The 22,674-nt window shown below is 35.9% G+C and overlaps 1 protein-coding gene across 2 annotated transcripts; it reads left to right on the plus strand.

Moving 5' to 3' along the window:
- Positions 1-320: 320 nt before the first annotated feature.
- Positions 321-19,262, plus strand: POU1F1 (POU class 1 homeobox 1). 2 transcript variants are annotated; one of them, XM_008052750.1, is made up of 6 exons: positions 321-587; positions 3,227-3,376; positions 13,535-13,759; positions 16,267-16,431; positions 17,597-17,657; positions 18,847-19,262. In XM_008052750.1, the coding sequence occupies exons 1-6, from the start codon at positions 446-448 to the stop codon at positions 19,049-19,051; spliced, it is 948 nt and encodes a 315-aa protein (XP_008050941.1). In that variant the 5' UTR covers positions 321-445; the 3' UTR covers positions 19,052-19,262. The 2 variants fall into 2 exon arrangements, with proteins under 2 accessions (XP_008050941.1, XP_008050945.1); XM_008052754.1 differs by having other exon boundaries at positions 3,305-3,376.
- The last annotated feature ends 3,412 nt before the right edge of the window (positions 19,263-22,674 follow it).

The following is a 22,674-nucleotide window of genomic DNA, read 5'->3' on the forward strand; positions in this document are numbered from 1 at the left end:
TTGCAATTGTGTTAGTAGCAAAAGGACACCTACTATTTTTCAATCCACTGTGGCTTTTTTTCCTTTGCGGAACACTTTTTCGAAGTTCTTGATTCCTCTCTAAAAGGTCTGAATTATTGAAGTTGTCAAATAAAGTTTCAGATTTCTCCCTTCCCCTCAGTCTATACCTCAGAACCAGCTTTCTTCTTGGGCATGGATTGTGTTTGGGTAAGAAAGAAAGACGGTTCAGATTGATAAAGCAATACTCCTGGGAAAAGTCTATTAACATGTATAAAGGGATTTCCTCACACTATAAATACTAGCACGCGCCCTTCTGGGGCCTCAGAGCCACCCTGATGTATATATGCAAGTAGTGAGAATTGAATCAGCCCTTTGAAACAGTAATCGAATAAAACTCTGATTTGGGGAGCATCGGTTCTTTTGATTTTTCTACTCGCTCGTGGGAATGAGTTGCCAATCTTTTACTTCAGCGGATACCTTTATACCTCTGAATTCTGAGGCTTCTGCAACTCTGCCTCTGATCATGCATCACAGTGCTGCTGAATGTCTGCCAGTCTCCAACCATGCCACCAACGTGATGTCCACAGGTACTGATTTTTATCGTGGTTTACATATGGTCAGACCGAAGATGTCGGAATGGATGTTTGAATCTTGTTAGTTCATCATTTCTTTGCATCTTTTATTTTCCCCTTCAATGTAACTTGTTTTAAGTTAGATATTCTAGAGATTTAAAAAGCCAAAATGTCTAAGAATTGTTTAAAGTACTATTCAGCGCAATCTAAATTAATGTTGACTTATCACAAAGATCTGTTTTCTACATAAGAAAGCAGTGCACTTGGATGTTTTTAATCTGAAAACCGGTATAATGGAACTTTATGAAATAAGGAGCAAAATGAAATAAATATTTTTAAATAATTTTGTTTTTAAAAGGTGCTCCTTCTTTGTCTTAAAGATTTATTTTGTGTTTAGATTATATTTACTGCTGTCTAAAACAGCTATTAACCTTGTATTAAACACAAACAAGTAATTCCCAATTCCAACAATAGATTTCAAATAATAAAATAATTCAACGGATTTTAATAAGCCTATATTTTTAGCATAATATAAAACTCAGAAGTCAAAACTAGGAGGAATATAGCATTTAGAGCCCATGAACTAAGTTAAATTTTGTCAAAATTGAGTTCTAAAGAGAGTTGTAAAAGTTTTAAAGCCGATTTGTAAGAGGGCAAAGACAAATTGAGTAAATTTCTTTCACTAGATAGCAATATACTATTTCCTTTGCATTTATTTTAAATGTAAACTGTGTTACATCTAGAAGTGCAACAAAATTATGTATATTTAGAAATCAAAATTTGATTTCTAAATTTTGATATATTTGTATCCTGATTGAAAAGATTTAAGATCTACCTTTTATTGTAATAAGGCAGTTTTCAAAAATATATGTAAGTTTATCATCAATCTTCTGCTATATTTTAAATAATCTAGATATCAGATATTTGGACTTTGGTAAAAACATTTAATGTAGAGATGTTTTCATCCAGCAAAGATTCCCATAATTTAATGTATTCTCAAAGATATTTTTTGGAAAATATAATAAAGAGTTTTTATCAAAATATGTTATAAATAAATGTAAATGATTATCACATGGTTAATCATATAATAGACTGTTCTATGAATTGAGGATAAGGAGAATAATACATTGTTTTTTTAACCTACTAACTTACTATGTGTGAGTAGAATTTGGTCAGCATAAAAATAAAATTTACACTGGAAGTAATAGTCTAGCAAAATGATCTCATTTCAGGATTAAAATCCTACTTGTTTATTTAAAAATAAGTAACAATGTATCTAGTATTGTAGCTTCTTAAAGTCAGAAAAACAAAAATTACTTAAACCTCGGAAGTAAAAAAATTCATAATCACTAACAATGACCTAAAAATGTTTTAAATTATAATAGCATTGATTTATAATTTTTCCATAAAATTATAATCATATATCTCTAATGTCCTAAGACATTAGATACTGAGAATATTTGGATGTCTAACATATTTAATGTTCATTTGTTTAACTTTGGAATGTATAGTAATATTTTTATGTGTACTCGTTATATTGCAAAATGACTGTAGTTCTTTCTGCTTGTTAGTTATGAAACAAATGTATGCAGATACTTAAAAATTAAGATTGTCCTATACTTTTAAAAATATGGTTTACTTTATGAAAAGATGGCATGTCTTTAATCACAAGATTAAATATATTCTCAAAGAATCCAAATTCTTTATAATATCTCACTTATTTAAGAAGGTATGATTATATTTATGAAAATCCACCAATACATTCAAAATCTGAAAGATAAATGAGAAAATACAATATATAAGGAAACTTTGACTAGTGGTTTTATTGTTAATGCTCCTAGTCAATTTGGTGTTTTTTGTTTAACACTTGATAAAATTCTAATAATCAAATTTACTTTCAAAACACGCATTGACTTCATGAAGCATATAACCATTTATAAAGTGGTTTTGTGTATATGTGACTTTATGGATATTAAGCCACTCAACAGTTGATGAACTTCTTTTTTGACTGGCTTTCTCATTTGAATAAAGTTGTATCTATTTGCACATGCAGAAAACCTACAACTTCATGGTTTCAACGTTAACATAAATAGATCGGACATTGTCACAGGTTTTCAATAGAGTTCTGAATGTAGTGAGGTGTTTATTATTGTGTCTAGCAGAAGTCTGGGTTCTCTGCCATACCCACTTTGATGAAATAAATTTATCAGGAGAATAAGCAAAAGCACAGAGTGTTCAAGAGTTAATTTCTGTGTTCATTCTTTTAGAGACAGATTGCTTTATAATACCATGCTAAGCTAGACTGTTTAGAGACTATTTCACTAATCAGTTTGTTGCAATGTCTGTATTGGATAGAACCCACAAGAATTCTTCAATTCCCAAAAAGTCAAGGGCCGAACTGGTCAGTCATCCCTTCAGATCTCACTCATAGCCATAGCACAGAGGACAGGACCATTAATGAGAGATACATTTCCTTTCGATGATTAATGATCTCATTACTTGAGACAAACTTTGACCCCTAGTTTTGACCAACTCATCGGAGAACTTCCTCCAAATGAGAAGAAATTATTGGCATATAACTTTAAGAGTCACATAAATGTGTATTTTTGAAATGAAATGAATGTGTCTTGAATCCTCATACATTTTCTTACCAGTCCCGTCTATTTTGTCTTTGATCCAAACTCCTATGTATTTGCGCACCCATTTCTTGGTGACAATGATGGGAAACGCAGCAACGGGACTTCATTATTCGGTGCCTTCCTGTCATTATGGAAACCAGCCATCAACCTATGGAGTGATGGCAGGTAAGCGAAATTGTCTTCTTCCATGAGATTGAATCGGGGACACTTAGATGCATTTTCTGGGCCTGAGGAAATGGTGACCAGAGCATGGCATTCAATTCTGGTCTCTTAATTTTGGAAATTACTGTTAAAAACCACCACTTATTGGCATGTTCTCCAATCTGTGACGCCCTAAGAAACTACAGGGCTTTTACCTGCTCATGCTGTTTGACATGACCCAAAACTGCTGTGCTTAATTCTTAACTCTTGTGTTGACTTTGTATGCTTTTTTTGTTGAATTCACTACTGTCCAACTGCGGTTGCCACTTGTTGATGCTCTTTACAGGCTTACCTCCACTAGTAGCTACTGATCTCGTGTGGCCATTTAAATGTATATGTTAATCAATTATATAAAATTTAAAATTCAAGTCCTCAGTTGCATGAGCTGCATCAAATGCTCAATAATCACATGTGGCTAGTGGATACCATGTCGGACAGCACTGATTTAGAGAACATCGCCTCATCCCTGTATCTGTTCTGAACACGGGGGTCATGGAGACAAAGAAGACATTGACTGAGACTGAGGGTGGTTGGTGGGGTTTAGGGATGGCTGTTGCAGGACTCTGGGCCCTTTCTGAATTGCTTCTGAGTCTTCACTGGGATTGGAATATCTGACCCTGCGTCCTTTTCTTCCCTGGAGAAGTAAGGCATAAACAACACAGGCACAGTTTCATCTTCACGGGTGCAGTATGAAGGCACGGAGGCCTGGTCTTGGCAGAATGAGAAAATCTGGCCTGAGAGACTGACGCATCACAAAATTCATGGCTTAATTTCAGGACAGGGACAGAGAAAAGATTTCAGTGGTTGAAAAAAATGCAGTTTTGTTGTGTATAAGTTTTTTATTTGTTGATTTGCCTTTAAATAAATTATTTAATTTTTTATATTCATAACTACAGCAGGAAAATAAATCTTATTGATGAACTGAGACTGTGCGAGAGAATGTATGTGTGTTTGTGTGGCATGTGTATCTGTGTATGTGTGTATGTGCACATTCATGTGTGTATATGTATGTGTGTGCATGTATATACATGTATGCATATGTGTATATGTATATGTGGATGTGTGTATGTATGCATGTGTGTACGTGTGTGTATATGTGTGTATATGTGCATTCATGTTTGTACGCGTGTATATATGCATGTATGTGTATGCATATATGTGTGTGCATATGTGTATTTGTGTATGCATGTGTGTATGTGTACATATGTATATGTATACATTCTTGTGCACACATGTATTCATGTGTGTAGGCGCATGAGTGTGTATATATGTGTGCATTGTGTATTCATGTATGCATGCATGTATGTGGATATATGTATATGCATATATATGTGTATGTGTGTGCATTTGTGTATTCATGTATGTGTGTACTTGTATGCATGTGTGTATGAATTCATGTATATGTATGCATATTGTTTATGTATTCATGTGTGTATGTGTGCATGCATGTGAATGCATACGTGTGTGTTCACATGTGTATTCATGTAGGTGTGCATGTATGTGTGCATATGTATATGGGTATGTATATGTGTGTGCATGTGTATTCATGTCTGTGTGTGTCTCTATGCATGTGTGTATGTATGCATGTATATGTGTATGTGTGTGCATATGTGTATCCATGCATGTGTGTGTATGCATGTGCGTGTATATTCATGTGTGTATGTATGTATGAGACAGAACCTGTGGATAAAGAAATCACATGTTAGGGAAATCTTTTCTAATAAACTTGTGTTTGCTATCATCCAGATAAGCCATGAAAACAAACATGGATTTATGCCTATAATTTTGAAAAATAAAACAAAGAAAATAATTTAATTTTAATTACTTCATACATGAATACACATACACTATATATGAATGCACATATGCACACACACATACATGTGTATACACATGCACATATACACACATACATGCATGAATTAATACTTTATTCTCAAAACTTCTCAGTTTCAAATTAAAACACTAAAACTTTACAATAAAACAATATTCCAGAAAAATAGTCCCTTCTCTTGTATTCCATCATGCCGCATTCTGAACAAATTGGTACCCTCACATTTACGGTAAAATGTAGACTGGTGTTCTTAATGATTACCTGTAAACACTGATGAATTTTTTCAATGGTCAGTAAATCAAAAAGCCATACTTTTTCTCCTGAAAATTGATTCTTTATGATCTACATAATTAATCAGTATTCATAGTTAATGAGAACAGCCCTCCTTGATGATAAACTACTTTCATCTAAAATAGCCAAATGCATGTATTTAACTACCAGAGTTGCAGACGGAGCGCTTTCTGAGGCCTTCACAACATTTGGATTATGTAGACGGTAAATGACAAACACCTGCCTCTGTTTTCTAGCGTTAAGATCCCACAGCTCACTCGCAGGGACTACCGGGAACCCGTGTCCATCTTTAGTTTCCCTTTTAAGCCAGTACAGAGCAGTCCCTGCCCATTGTTTTAAGTTCACACGAAGATTGAAACCAGTCACAGACAAGCAGCCAAGAATCTTCTGCCCAAATACTTAGGACGGTTTTGCCACCCCCTCCTCCCCACCAAATCAGAGAGGGCCACTGTTGGTCTCAGAATTCTAGCACTTTTCTGCTTCCAGTACTGGAGTCGACAAGCCTGTGTTCACATTCAGGCAACCGGAGGCTCAGATTTTGCTGAGACAAGTTTCCTCAAGCAGAAGCTCAACAAACCTTTTTCATGAACCTCTTCCTCATTACAGTTGAAAAGGAAAGACTCCCAGGAAAATCTTTTAAAACAGTTCAAAATCCGGCTTGGAGACATCAAGAGCAAAAGGGTTACACCAAGATTTAGAGGTATCCTTGGAGTCTTAATATTAAATATGCTTTGTTATTGAAAGGAAAACTCACCATGGCAAGCATAGAGATTAGATTTGAATATTTTCCAGAGCCAGATCATAAAAATGTGATACGCTTTACAATTTGTCAGAATGTCCATATTTTGACATATATTCAAAGTGAGTATTTGCTTCATAAGTGAGTAAATCTTAGAGAACTTGAACATTCCTGCTTTTATTCACAGAGAAGTCTCACAAATTGAGCTACAAAATACAGGAATTCAGAAATAAGAGAGAAAAGGCATAAAACACAACAGAAACCTGCTTAAGTCCTTTGAATTTTTTGAGCATTTTCATGGCATGAATCACATCAGCTTTTTCCACACAATCCATGGAAGTGTCTGATCAACAACAAAGACAGGTTCAGTGTCAATACTCTCCATTGAAGTGAAGCCACAGGAACAACTATATTTCTAGAAGATGGGAAATTATTTTAATATGGTCGTTGGATTACCCATATTCTGACACTTACATTAGTTTGAGCATCTCATTACATTAATAACCCTCAGGAGGGAAGAGCAATAGCTAATTCTTAGGTTGGTAGGGAGTACTTTCATAGTCATGTGAATCTACTGTGCCTAACGGTCCAGGAACAGGCAGACTGCAGACAGTGGCTAATTGGGAGCAATGAATTAGCCACCCCATTAACTAATTTCTAAACTTGCGCAAGTTTCTTAGCTTCACAGAGATTCAGTCTCTTCCTGCCTAAGTTGTGGGTGCTATGACCCTATGGTGTGAGATGTGCAAATTGGTACCAACTCACCTCGCTTTCTCTTTTGATCTTCTCTTCAGATACACATGCAGCCAAGTTCCTTCTTCTGTCCCTTCACTCCTGAGAGTTTAGAGTATTCAACAACTTACAGTACAAATGACAGAAAACAGAGAGAATTACAAGCGCTATTCAAAATCTCTCCTAAATAAACACAAAACCGAACAAAATATCAACTAGTTCTCAAAACTCTGGTTCTTGAGTATCTGAGATGGTTTCTGTTGTACAATATCTAAAGCAGAGAGCGATTTAGGAAATATGCTGAGTGGGCCATCCAGTCTTCCCACTGGCCTGTGGACACAATGAATCACCCTCATGGTAAGAGCGTCAAACCCAGCATGGATAGGTGACATAATGGCCAAACCAAGAATGGTGTGAGAGACAAAAGTTAGTGCTTGGGATTTGAATAAGATGATAGCATTCGTTCTTCTTGATGAGAAATGGGTAATGGGGAAAAGATCAGTATGGTTGAAAATGTCCTCTTTGCCTGGGAGGCAACAGATAGCAGGTTGTCAGATGATACAGAGAAATTGTCTGCCTTGAAGACATCTTTTCATTCTTTTTTCTTTACATTATATTAACTATATTATAGTATATCATGTCATATCATATTATATTATATTTTGCTTTATTTTGTTTTGTTTGGTCCTAAGTTCTGATTGTAACAGCTCTGTGGGAAGAAGTCATTCTAAAAATGGTTTGCCTCTGAATCATGAAAGGTCTTTCAGTAGCAGCAACATGATGTATTTTTCCTTTTAAACTAGGGATTGGTAACCTTTTTCTCTAAAAGAAACCAGACGATAAATATCTTTACCTTTCTGGTTTCTGTCATAATTTCTCAAAACTGTCATTGTAGCAGGAAAACAGTCATAGGCTGTATGTAAACAAATAGGCCTGGCTGTGTTCCAATTATACTCAACTTACAAAAACAGACAGTGGCCCCTCCTTGTATGTGGACAGGCTTTACCAACTCACAAAAGTGAAAAGATCACAACTGCAACTGATGATTTGCTTCAAACTTTCATGCAGGAGAAACTTCAAATTCATGCTTCTGTGCACGTTACAAGCACAGTGGAGGGTGTATTTTACTGTGTCCCTCTGCTTCCTCAGTTCATTCAAGGCATCCAACCTGTAACCTGAGATGTTGTCAGCTAACCACAGGAGCAAAGAGCAACTTGCCCCATGTCATTCATGAAACGCAGAGTCAGTTCCTTGAAAGGCAGGCTCTATCCTACCTCCACTCCCTGCTTTAAAAGATTTATCAGGCCTGACACAGTGGCTCACACTTGTTATCCCAGTACTTTGAGAAGCTAATGCAGAAAGATCACTTGAGGCCAGGAGTTCGAGAGCAGCCTGGGCAATATAGCTAGACCTCACATCTACAAAAAAAAACAACAAGACAATCAAAAAATTAGCAGGCTATGGTGGCACATACCTGTAGTACCAGCTACTTGGGAGACTGAGGCAGAAGGATCGACAGAGACCAGGAGGTTGAGGCTGCAGTGAGTCATAATCCTGCCACTGTACTCCAGCCTGGGAGACAGAGCGAGACCCCCTAACTCTAAATAAATAAATAAATAAAAAAGATTTTCCTCTGCTCACCACACATAAATACACACATAGCAATTCAGAAAGACTGGTGGATTCATCTGCAATGTGAGATTATATTTGGGACTGCAGACGGTGTGCCAACACTTCCAAGCTATTGGATGTGTATTGTCTAGGCTTCAAGACAATTTTTCTTTATCCGTGTTTTAGAAAATGTTTATGAACCCTCTTCTCCTCGTGACTCACCCCATCTTTTATCTTCTTCCTATTTTCTTTCCCAGTGTCCTAGACTTTAAAATAATTTGAAAAATGTCTTTCCATAGATACCATTCCTATCACTCACACTCCCCCAAATACAGGATCAGTTGGCAGAAAAACAACCGGGCTGTGCTTGGAAACACTGATGAGATTCTTGGTAAAATTAATTCCTGGAAAACTGACCCTGCAGATGATTGTGGATACTCTCATATAAGGCAAAATAGAAATGTGTTTATACATCGTGTTTTCCTTCTTGCTCTGGAAAACAAACCTTGGAGCATGGTATTTTCTGAGTACTTTTCATGGACTCCGTTCAAACTTGTTTTCTACATATCTACTTTCCCACATATTTATAATGTATAAACTACCCTTTTAAAATTTTCTGGAAATAGAAATGGCACACTTCTAATATATTTTTTTCTCGTAGCCAAGTATGTTTAACGTAGCCAAATATGTTTAAACACAGAAAAGCCCTTTAAAGAAAAGTTATTTAATATACTTGAGTATAGACTGCCTGGAAAATAGACTAGGCAATGATTTTGATGTGGTTTATTGCTACACTTATTGGACTTCAGTTTTATTTTCAACTGCGTAGTGAGTTCACTGTGGCACTGGAGGGAAGTTGTTGAATTTGTTTCTATTAAAATTTCCTAAATTTTCAATTATGAGCAATATCTATCCTTCCTAACTCTTCAGTTTATATAAGGATAAGGAAGGTGACAAATGTGAAATAAACACAGCATGAGTGTTGAATAGAAGATTTGTAGCCGTGGATGATTATGATTGGCAAGAATAGCTGAGAATTATAAATAGGATTGCTAACAAATTCAGAATTTATGGTATGTTATTTAAAAATATGCAATAAATTAAGTAAAATTAACTAATCTGACATAGGTTAAATGACTTATCTAAAGTGTCTTAGAATATATTTAGTGTGCAAAATCAAACAGTAGCCTGAATTTTTTTTTACTGTTTCTAAGATATTCCATTATTAAATATACTAAGGGATGCTTGAATATCTGAATGACGAAAGATATGAAGGGTTTTTTTATGTACGTGAGAATCAACTCTGAAAGCAAAGGTAAAAGACAAGTCTTGAGGTAAAAATGAAATAGATGTGAAAATACGTATCATCCATTTTCTTCTTATATCTAATAGTCTTTTACTTTAGCAGCAATCTAAAACAAATAGGAAGTTAAAAATGAAGCAATAAACATTTTCAAAAAAAGCTACATAATAAGTTAAAAGTGGTTACAGTTGTTTTTTTAAACGTTTCTCTGTTCTATATAGCACACTTTAAACATAAAACACATAGTTAACTGACTTTTTAAAAAGTGAAGTAAACCTGAAAACTTTTACTTTGTAAAAGTGGCATGAGATTATCAAGTCATAAATAGTTTCTTTCTAATCTTTTTCACAGCAGTGAAGCAGACACATTTGTCATATGTCATTTTGTTTAATCTTTCACTTGTATGTTTACTTTGCTCAGAAGAATAGTCCATTCTATCAGACGTGTTCTTTATTGTCCTATAAATAACATAAGCCAACAATTTGCTGAGTTACACTTTTCTTTACTCATTAATATTGATATATTAATACAAAATTTATATATTCTGGTAAAATACATTATTACTCATGTCTTTGATTTGTGGACAAATTGTAAGTGGCATGAACTTCTACCACATTTTTTAGTAAGTTTCCAAGAATGATTATAGTATGTATTCCATAGTAATTTATTTTTAGATAAACATTCATACTCATAAGATAAATGATTAATTACTCAATATTTTTATGTCAGAATGTCTTGGCCATGCAGCCATCTCTGTGTAGCCATAGGGTTTTGGTTCCAGGAATCTCAAAGATACCAAAATCAGAAGATGCTCAAGTCTGAGATATGAAATGGCATAAAACCTAGCCACATCTCCCTTTATACTCTAAATCATTTCTAGATTATTTATCATGCCTAATACAATGCAAATGCTACAGAAATAGGCATTTTTTAAATCAGAAAATTTTACTTTTAAAATTTATCATTAAATCCACTTATTAGAGTCGATGCTTCATCATTTATGGGTGATTACCTATTATAGCTAAAATTATAACCTCTGTCACCACTTATTTTTACTTCTTAAATAATAATCAGGAAATGATTCCATTATATTATATGTTTTAAGACATTTTAAAAATATATTATCTTTTTAAGAGATTTTGTTGGTGTTCTTTTCTTTTCTTTTCTTTTGAGTCCAGGTCTCACTCTGTCACTCAGGGTGGAGTGAGGTGTCACGGTTATGGCTCACCACAGTCTTGACTTCTGACTTCTGGGCTAAGGCCAGCCTTCCTCTTCAGCATCTCGAGTATCAGGGACCACAGGCATGCGCCTCCAGGCCCAGTTAATTTTTTATTTTTATGTTTGAAGAGATGAGGTCTTGCTATGTTGCTCAGGATGGTCTTGAACCCTTGCACTCAAGCGATTCTCCTGCTTCAGCCCCCCAAAGTGTTGGGATCACAGGTGTGAGCCACTGTGCCCAGCCTGGTAACTTTTTAATAAAACGTTCAGTCATCTTTTGTTAATATCTAATCACTTCTCAAATCTATTTAATCATATTAAAATATTTGATGTTCGCATAATTCTTTTATGCACTATATTCAACCCATGCGATTCCCATTGAAACCAAGTTTTTACTAATGAAAAAGTGGGGCTTTCTAATATTGTAAAGTCAACTTCTCAATCACAAGAAAACTTAGTACTTAACCCAAAGCATTTAGTGCCTTGATTATAACAAACATCACAGATTATTTGCTCAATAAATTGAGAAAACAGAGATCAACGCTTACATTCCAGTTAGAATCTTACAATGATATTCTAGTAGATGTCTTTTAAGAGAAAAAGTTGATAGAAAATTTACGCTTCTGGGAAAAGTTGCTTATTTCTATTTTAATTATTTGCAAAACCCTGCTTCTTCCCTTTAACATTGTCTTTGATTTTGCTGCTCTGGAGAAAATAATGAATCCCATTTCCACGGAGCTCCTTTGACTTCTACTTCAGAGAACTGAATGCAAGGTAACATTTAAGTCCAGTAAGTCCCCTACATATGAACTCTCAAGTTGTAAACTTTCGAAAGTGCGAACATGTACATTGGTTCACGTGTCTGGCATACATCGTCATGTACATATACCCTACAAGTAGCTCTTCTGCATACTTTACTGTACAGTACTGTATAGAGTACTGTAGTACAGTGTCTTCATTTCAAACCAATCATGTCTGAAAGCAAGTGTAGAAGCAGCCATGTCACAGATACAGTACTGTAAGATGAAAAATGTTTTTTTATTTTTTGTGTTTGTTTGCTTTTTATGTGTTATTTGTGTGAAAAGTATTTTAAACATCACAGTACAGTACTACATAGCCTGCTGTGTCTGTTGTGTACCTAGGCTAACTTTGTCAGATGTAAGAACAAGCTGGACCTAGGAACACACTCTCAGGATGAAACTTGTTCCTATGAGGTGTGACAATTAAGTTCGCAATCTCATTCTAGAAAAAGTGCTACCTACCTCATGGCCAAATATCAATACGGTCACCTTCCAAGTACATCCCCTGGGAAGCTAGGCCCCCATGCCAGCACTTAGTCCACCTGTCAAGGCAATTTTGGAACTCTTTTTCTGGAATGGACATCAGTGCTGTCATTGTATTACCCTTGATGTCCTGAATGTCATTAAATGTCTTCCTTTCAATATTTCCTTGATCTTTGGGTAAAAAAAAAAAAAAAAAAAAAAGTCATTGGGGACCAGATCAGGTGAGTATGGCGTGTGTTCCAATACAGTTATTTGTACAGTGCTGCCAACGTCAGCGCACGGTGGCAAATTCACCAACTTAATTGTCAGACTTCAACAAATAACTACAACAGGTCTGACGGCCAATCCCGAAAAAGTGTTCCAAAATTGCTTCGACGGATGGACTAGGCACTGGTGTGAGTGCACAACTTGCCAAGAGGAGTACTTCGAAGGTGACCCTAGTGATATTCAGCAATAAGGTATGGAGCACTTTTTCTAGGATGGTTTGCAAACCGGTTGTTGGACCTCGTATATACAGGACTTGTCGAATTGACTCTGGCAACAGCAGAATAACAGTCTGTAGCAGGCAAAACCCTTCCTTGTATAGAAACAAGGAATTGTTACAAATGGTCTTTTTCTTTTTCTTTTTTATAATTTAATAAGTATGCACAAATGATTGTATACATGTATTTTGCTTAGCTTCTTTTTTTTCTCTTCTTCTTCAGAAATGTCCATAATACAAATATTTGTTTTCTTTTTTAAAAAATTTATTTATTTATTATAAAGATGTGGGGTCCAATTCAGGGTTATGTAAACAAACATTGATCATGCAGGTACCCTTGTTGACAAGGTATGCCCCTCCCTCCCCTAGCAGTTTCCACCAACTGCCAGTCCCACCCCCCACTTCCCCTGACAGTTTCCCACTACTGCCAAGCGCTTTCTTATTGCATTATAATTGTTCAAGGTCACCTTATGAGTGAGAACATATGGAAGTGGGCAAAAGACATGGATAGGCACTTCTCAAAAGAAGATATATGGCAGCCAACAGACACATGAAAAAGTGCTCAGCCTCACTCATCGGTAGAGAAATGCAAATCAAAACCCCTTTTTCTTTGTCTTTGTTTACTCACAGGTAGTTTGACCCCTTGTCTCTACAAGTTTCCAGATCACACCTTGGGACATGGGTTTCCCCCTATCCACCAGCCTCTCCTGGCCGAGGACCCCACAGCTGTCGATTTCAAGCAGGAACTCAGGCGGAAAAGTAAATTGGTGGAAGAGCCAATCGACTTGGATTCTCCAGAAATCCGAGAACTTGAGAAGTTTGCCAATGAATTTAAAGTGAGAAGAATTAAGTTAGGTATGAGCTTGCTAAAGGCAATGGAGAAAATAACTTGGTCTGCCAATCCTTAATCTATTCCTGTTAAACCTCTTCCACGCTGATCCAAAGCCTGCCGTAGTTCTCATTCTAGATCCCTGCTGTAGACTAAATTAGCCAAATAATGAAAATCTACAGGGAGGATGCGCTAATCCCAGCCCTTTGGGAGGCCGATGCGGAGGATGGTTTGAGCCCAGGAAATCAAAACCAGCCTGGGCAACATAGAGAGAACTTGCTGCTACAAAAAACAAAAAATTAGCCAGATGTGGTGGTGTGTACCTGTAGTCCCAGCTATTTGGTAGGTTGATGTGGAAGAATTGCCAGAGCCCGGGAGGCTGAGGCACAGTGAGCTGTGATCATGCCGAGCCATGATCATGCCACTGCATTCCAGTCTGGGTCACACAGTGAGACCCCCAACTCACAAAGGAAGGAAGGAAGGAAGGGAGAGAGAGAGGGAGGGAGGGACTTCAGAAAAAAAAGTAAAAACTCTTTCTTTTAAATACTTAATAGCTTAAGTCAAAAATTTTTAAATTAATGGCACTGTTTCCCAAATTACCTGGCTCAAAATTCATTTTGAAGTGCCCATTTTTACCTATGTTTTATTTGAACTTTTGAATAGATAATACATTCATATGATTATAAAGTATGAGTGTAGGAGACATTTATCCCTCCTGCTTGGCTTTTCTGTTGATTATTGTTGATAGTTTCCTGTGTATCTTTCCAGTAATATCATATACCTATGTAAGCAAATACATATATTGCTCCATACAGATGTAATTTGGAGTTTCCAGTATTAGTTTTCCTAGATCTCCTTTTTTTTTTTTTTTAAATGGAGCTGTTAAATTCTACTTTAGGAGTATACCACAATCCATTTATCCAGTCCTCTACTGATGAAATTTTGGTTGTTTCTCATCTTTTGCTGTTAAAACAGTGACCCAATGATTAAAACTATAAACATCGTTTTGCACCTTGGTAAATGCATATGTAGAAATAAGAAGCACAATTACTTGATGGAAGAATATGTGTATTTGTAATTTTGAAAGATATTGTCAAATTGGTCTCCGTAGAAGTTGTACCAAATTCTGCTACCACCATGAGTGTCTCTTCACTCCCTTAGAATCTAGGCTCTGTGAAGGCACAGGTTTTGAATCTATTTCTCCCATCCAAGTACTAACAGGCCTGACCCTGCTTAACTTCCGAGATCACATGAGATAGGCGTGTTCACAGTGGTATGGTCATAGATATTTTGAATCTATTTCTTCTGTTTTCTCCTTAATGGTATACCCCCATCACTGAGAACAGTGTATGACTAGAACACAAAATAAATAACTACAGGTTGGAGGAAAAAATATGGTATTAACTCTTTTCAATCTTTGCAAACCAGACAGGGATCTTATGATAATTTCATTTAAACATTTTCTTATTATGAGTACAGAGTGAAGAGTATTCTTTTACAAGTTTGACAATCATTGTATTTCTTTCCTGTGAACTGTTTGTTCAGAGCTTTTGCTCAATTTCTATTAAAAAATGTTTTTTTAACATAAAATAATTGCAACAATTGACTTTGGTTAAAATTCATGAAGTTGTGTATTCTTTAAGGTATCAAAATGATAGTTCAAACCTCTGCACTTGCAGAATGAATCACAGGTGATTTTATAATAATATTTATTGATGGGCATCATATGTGATCATTTTATACATATAGGTATACAGCCTTAGGCCTTGAAATAATATGCAGTTACTACATGATAAACACAGCACTAGGTATCTTTATAATATCCATTTTCAGTTTTCTATTTGGTTTTCTATTTATTTTGCTGTGAATGTTTCAAATTATATGTTGACGGTTTATTTCAGCTTGTACTCTAAATAATAAATATTGCAGCTTGGGACAATCAATAAGGCTGTTTTGTCTGGAGATAGAAGCATTACCAAATACTATAATAAATGTTCTCGGAGGGATACATGAAATATGTGATCGCAGACTCATAATAAACATGTTTTTAGAGGAAATAATCATAGTTCTTAGTTTTATTTGGCACCCTTCAACAATAGTTAGATTTTTTCACTCTGACAATTGAAATAACATTTTTATGATCTATCACCATATGTTGTGTTCATCATAGTTAATATATTAAAGATTTCGAGGCATATGTTATCTGACATGTAATGATAAAAAGAGCAAGAATTTTTACGTATAAAATGTTTAGGACACGCCTATCCTCTTTGCCTAAATATTATGAATAGCAGATGTTTCTATCTGAATTATTTTGACATCTAGAGAAAAGTAATTTATCACCTAGAAGAAATATTTTTTGAAGTACTAGGCAATACCACACTGAGCCTTACTAAATAACTCTAATTTGCCAAAAATACATCACTAAAAATGTGTTTAATCATTGACAAGACATGCAGATGTGTGTGATCGTGGACCAAAATGGATGCTTCTTGAAAAACTGGGGCTAAGGGTCTCCATCGTCCCTTCCCAGGATACACGCAAACGAATGTTGGAGAAGCCCTGGCAGCCGTGCACGGCTCGGAGTTCAGCCAGACGACGATCTGCCGATTTGAGAACCTGCAGCTCAGCTTTAAGAACGCGTGCAAGCTGAAAGCAATATTATCCAAGTGGCTGGAGGAGGCCGAGCAAGTGGGAGGTACCAAAGTGCTGTCTCTGAAGGCCAGGCCACGTTTTTTTAAAAAAATTAATTAATGTATTATAAAGATGTGCGGTGCAATTCAGGGTTAGGTGTACAAACATTAATCATGCAGGTACCCTTGTTGATGAGGTATGCCCCTCCCTCCCCGTTTCCCTCCACTGCCAATCCCACCCCCCTCCACTGATGGTTTTCCACTACTGCCAATCGCTTTCTTATAGCATTATAATTGTTCAAGTTCACCTTAAGAGTGAGAACATATGGAACTCAATTCTTTGTTTCTGTGATAAACTGCTGAGTATGATCGACACCAAATCCATCCAAGTTGTTGCAAAGTCCGTATATTTGTCCTTCTTTATGTCTGCATAATGTTCCCTCAATTCCCCTATTGGGAATATAGCCAGAGGAACTCAAATTATTCTACAACAAAGATACCTGCACATGTATGTTTGTTGCAGCTCTATTCACAATAGCAAAAACAGTGGGAGGATTCATGCAAAAGTAAGGGATTTGAGGGAGTTTTTCCCCTTTCTTTTTGAAATGAAAAACAAATATCTTGTCACATCCGACTGAAAGCAACAACAGCCAAAGGCCAGCACAAAAGTAGAACTAAATTGAGGAGAGATAAGGAAAAGTTTTGAAGATAAGGTAACACCAGCGTGATGTGGTGAAATATTTATTTTTTAGCAGATACGGGTTTTCCGCCTCTGTGCTTTACTGCAGTAACTGAACGTGAACCACTTTTATAACCTAAGATTAGTGTAACACAGGGCCTTTGTACACACTCGTCTTCCAGTATATGACATAAGCCATTGCCAGATAAGCAATTTAATGAGATAAAATTAACGACTCGTATTAGTGTCAAAGCTGGATAAAGAGCCAAGGTGAGAGAGTATTTTCAGTGAGTGTCCCCACAAAAGCAAGGTGAGGATATTATTTGCAGAAAACAGTCTTTGCAAGGTGAATATTTATTTCTGTATTAACATTTTTTTCCCCTCTGAGGCCTGTAATATAAAATGCCCCAGACTGCCAAAATTGACGACAACCATGCGTGGCATTTTTATTTTGTATTGTTCTACAAAGAAAATTTGAAAACCCAAATCTGATTTTAAAAAAGAGAAGATCGACTCTGTGTTTGTAACTATCTTTCTTTTCCACATTGTAGCTTTGTGCAATGAAAAAGTGGGAACAAATGAAAGAAAAAGAAAACGAAGAACAACTATAAGGTATTCTTTATATGAAAAGTGATTAGAAGAAGCAGAAGATATTTTTCAAATAGAATGAGTGCGATACAGCCACGACATAGCATGAAATGTAAGGTGAATAGAATTAACTGAAGAAACAAGATAGGTTTTTATTTTTTTATTTTATTTTATTTTATTTTGAGTCAGAGTCTCACTCTGCCGCCCAGGTGAGAGTGCAGCGGCATGCTCACGGCCACCGCAGCTTCTACCTGCTGGGCTCAGGTGATCCTTCTGCCTTCCAAATAGATGGAACGACAGTTACACGCCACCATCCTGGGCTCATTTTCTTGATTTATTTTAGAGACATGGTCTCACCAAGTTGCCAAGGCTGGTCTCGAACGCCTGGACTCAGGCAATCCTCTCACCTTTACCTCCCAAATTGCTGGAATTACAGGCTTGAGGCACCACAGCCAGCCACAAGACAGGTTTTGAAAAAGCATAGTTTAGTGACTTAATTGTGAGAACTGGAGAGCTAGTAATTTTCAATATTCGATAAAAAATTATGTGTTGTTTAATTCAAGAATATTTTTGCTCCAGAAGTTCTGGAAAACACAGCAACCAAACAATCACTTCTAAGAGAGCAGCCATCTCTGAAATCTGTTTAGATATAACTCCTTGCTCTGGCTATTCGGTATCTTTGGTACAATATTTATGCTATTAAATAGCAACACGAGAAATCAGTATTTCAGTCTCTCAAAGTCCAGCATGACTTCTTGCATTTCAACCCTGAAAGAATGTTTGCTGATGTCTGTATCTTCTGTGAGGCACACATAGTAAATCCCGAAAGACAGGTTTTGTTTTGGTTGGTTAGTGGTTCACTAGACATTTCATCTATTGTAAACAACTTAAATGATTTTGGGGAGATATTTGGAAATCTCTAGGGAAGTGTTCCTTTCCTTTTCAATAATTCAATGCCTTCTGGTAGCACAAAGTGGGATCAACATAGAAGGCCTAGGCCGCTCTACTTATTTCTTCCTGTGACTCTGGTAAGGTTACCCGGTATAAGACATGAGTCTACATGTACAAGTCTAACAAACTATACATTTGTGTTCAGAATCCTTAAGTTTCCTTTTGATGTTATTAGTTAGGATTTCAACCTAATTTAATTTTGATCTGCTACAAACTTCACTAAAAACAACATAATTCCACCCCCTACCCCCACCCCACCCAGTATTGCTGCTAAAGATGCTTTGGAGAGACACTTTGGAGAACAGAATAAACCGTCCTCTCAAGAGATCATGCGGATGGCTGAAGAACTGAATCTGGAGAAAGAAGTAGTAAGAGTTTGGTTTTGCAACCGAAGGCAGAGGGAAAAACGGGTGAAAACGAGTCTGAATCAGAGTTTATTTTCTAAGGAGCATCTTGAGTGCAGATAAGATTTCTTAATGTGTATATAGTCTTTTCCCCCTGATTTTTTATTCCTTTCTCTTCCTCAACAAAAATAGAAGTTAATTACTTGGTTAACTTTTAAAATCATTTTATACCAATAACTATTGCAGCAGCTTTTCTTTTCCACTTTTTTTTAAAGAACCCAACAACTTCAATTATATTGATGCTATTTTATTTAAAATAATTATCAGAAGCCACGTTTCTCTCTCTCTCTCTTTCTCTTTCTCTCTCTCTCTCACACACACACACTGCACGTGCAGACATATCAGTGTGCACATGGGTTTTTAGTTTCAAAGTTCCTTCTCTTAGCCTGTTTATTAGCTGTTTAGTATTTCTGTCAGTGATGTCAGCTACTTAATGCATATCATCAGGAAAGATCCAATTAGAAAATCCATTAACCATTGTTCTGCTTACCAACAACTCTATTGGTTTGAACTAAAAGTTTTGAACTTGAAGAGTTGGAAGTGTCTTAGAGTTTTATTATTGTATTTAGAATAAATCTCAGTCAGAATTCACACTTCTGAAGCTAAAGTTTAGGGTCTAGAGCCCAAAGAACTGTTTTAAAAGAGATTTGTAGAAAAAATTCATGTATGCTCTTTTTATTCTCCTAGACATTAGCTTTTTGATAATGCTTTATGGATTTTCGAGCCTCAAACCATTAGTCTGTAAGTCACATCTGGGCAGGAAGAGATCTGGCTGTTTTGTTATTTCTCCAGTACCTGGGGAAATGCTTGTTCATGTAGACGTGCAATCTTTGTTGAACAAATGAAAGAGTATACAGTTAACAATGACTGCAAATGGGAGAGTGTCTCCTAATTTTAAATTACAATCTATCATTAAAATCTCACAATCCAGAAACTGATCTGGGGTCCTGCAACAAAAGATAGTCACTTTGGTAGAGTTGGTTAGAATCTGATTATTAGTTTAAAAGCGTGATATACTGAATGTTTTAATTCTGAAAATTGTATCTCAAATAACATATTTATTTAAATTATGAGAATGCTCTTTGCCACTTGCAAGTATAAGTGAACTGTAATGTGATATTAGATTAGTGACTTTTTGCATTTTGAATGTAAATCTGCTGGCAATGTTTATCAAATTTATTTAACAAAAATGACAACAGTTAAATCAAAATTTATTGTTGATTTAGAATGTTTACTAATTAAATTATATGGCCCGATTTCTTTTTACGGTATTATAAGAGATCTGGCATTTTTATGGGACATAATCTAGGAAGACCATATGTATATGTGCACACATATCATCATTTTTTGAATGAGTAGAAGTTTAAAATGTTACTAACAAGGAAAGATATTTAACCAATAAGGGATAGTTTTCATTGGCCTGATCAACTGTACATCTAAGAAGTATTAAATACAACACTCTTATTCAAGAGTAAATTTCAAATTATTCATCCACACAGGTGTTTAAATTCCGTCTCTAGACAACTCAATATTTCTTCACCTACTTAAAACATACATTAATTAAATAAGGGGTTATTTTGTTTGCTAAAGACAAGATCGTATATCCATACATGTAAATATATAGGAGTACGGACCCCAAAACCTCGGAATTTATTAAAAATTGTGTATTTGTTCTTGCACATTTAACCTCCAGTCACCACCAACGTACTCTCCGTTTGATGTAATTCATCTGTTGAGATGCTTTTACCACTGCTCAAGAGTTTTTGAACTCAATTTTGATAGCTTTTAGTGCTTCTGCCAATTTTTTGTTTGTTTGTTTTACTTCTTGCACATTGTCAAAACATTTCCCTCTGAGGACTTTTTTCATCCAGGAAAACAACAAAAAAAAGTTACTTGGGGTGAGATTGGGTGAATGGGGGGGGCCCGTGGGGGTCATGATGTTTTTGCTCAAAAACTGCTAACACAGCACAGTGTTGGCAAGTGTCCTTGTAAATCATCCATCAAACATATGGAAAGAATCTCAAAAAAAAAAAAAAAATTCACTGAAGCCAAACACAGCCTCTCCCAAAGTTACCTAGTACAGTGATGCCAGTGGGTTTCTCGAACACTTAACTTAGTGGGGTAAGCCTGTACCACAAGGGTCCTGTCCTCCCAAAAAATAATTCTGGATTTTTTTTGGTGGGTACACTCTCGTACATACAAAAATGCATATATTTGCTTTGAAACTTGAAAATAGAAGTAAAATGTAACACAATATGAATTTAGTAAACTTTTGGCATTTTACATATGAATTTGCTGGTAGTGTTTAATCTGACTGACTTTATGCAACAAAAATAGGCATGTATATATACATAGATCATCAATGTTTATTTCATAATCAATATTATCAAATATTTATTTATAAAGTCATTTTTTTCTAGTTTAGACACAACCAGCATTGGGAACCAGTTTTTTTCCCATTTTGAATGATTTCTTAATATTGAAATAGCAATTCTTTACTCACTTAGCTATTCATGTTAGTTGAAAATACACTGGTATGTACTATTAACTCATTTGTATTAATGAGTTTTGAGTCTATTTTATAACTATATCAAAATGGTATTTTAATAGATATCAACCTTTTCAAACAAAAGAAAATGGTGAATGTCATTTAGAATCTTAAGCTGCAACTAAGCAATGTCAAATGTAATTTACTCTGTAGATGTGTTCATACTTTTAGAAATAAATATCAAAGGCTGAATTTAGCCATGCAGTCTTTCAATCTTATATTCTTGTGTGCTTTTCAATGTAAGTCTTCAGGAATTTAGTAGAGTAGTCCATTAAAATGGAGAAGATACTTGCCATTTATACCAACTGGTACATACAACTTGACCGAGCAGAGGTGATTGACATATTCATACAATTTATCTTTCCATCTCTAATGGAGGATAAGGATTTGTCTAGTCAAAGAAATATGTTCAGAGTTTGGGGATGAAAGAGAGGTGTGTGTGTGTGTGTGTATTTTCAGGTTGCTGGAAGGATAGTGGGGTGAAGTAGGGTTCCAGTAGTAGGGTACCTGAAGGATTTGTCTAGTCAAAGAAATATGTTCAGAGTTTGGGGACGAAAGAGAGGTGTGTGTGTGTGTGTGTGTGTGTGTGTGTGTGTGTGTGTGTGTGTGTGTGTGTGTGTGTGTGTGTGTATTTTCAGGTTGCTGGAAGGATAGTGGGGTGAAGTAGGGTTCCAGCAGTAGGGTACCTGAAATCAGACTCCACAATACTCAAGTTTCCTCTAAGGCAAAGCCAATCCAATAGACTAAAAAATAAACTAAACTTAGAAGAATGGTTTTGAGTCTCCTACGAGACACAGCTTCTACAGAAATTGGAAAGCTGATCTGTGTTTCTGAATCTGCAGAAACCTCTCCATGCAGAATAATGGCTTCAAAGGGGAAAGTCATCGTAGGTCTCTTCAGACATGGACAAATCCTGTTTTAACACACGCATGTGTAAAATAAGGGTACACATTTAAACTAGGTCCACAGATATCAGGTGAAAAAAGGTGGCAACCGGACATGTACGAAATGCACATGTGGTCAAAGGGAGAATGCCAGGCTTCCTCTAAGGCATTAAACGCAAATAATAAAACAGACATCACTGTGCAGGTCAAATAACACAAAGCCCATAGGCTGCCAGCTTCCACTCTCTAGTCTA

Source organism: Carlito syrichta, unplaced genomic scaffold (genome assembly GCF_000164805.1).
Source record: "Carlito syrichta isolate Samal-C Ts95f unplaced genomic scaffold, Tarsius_syrichta-2.0.1 Scaffold71964, whole genome shotgun sequence".
In the NCBI taxonomy this organism is placed as follows: domain Eukaryota; kingdom Metazoa; phylum Chordata; class Mammalia; order Primates; family Tarsiidae; genus Carlito; species Carlito syrichta.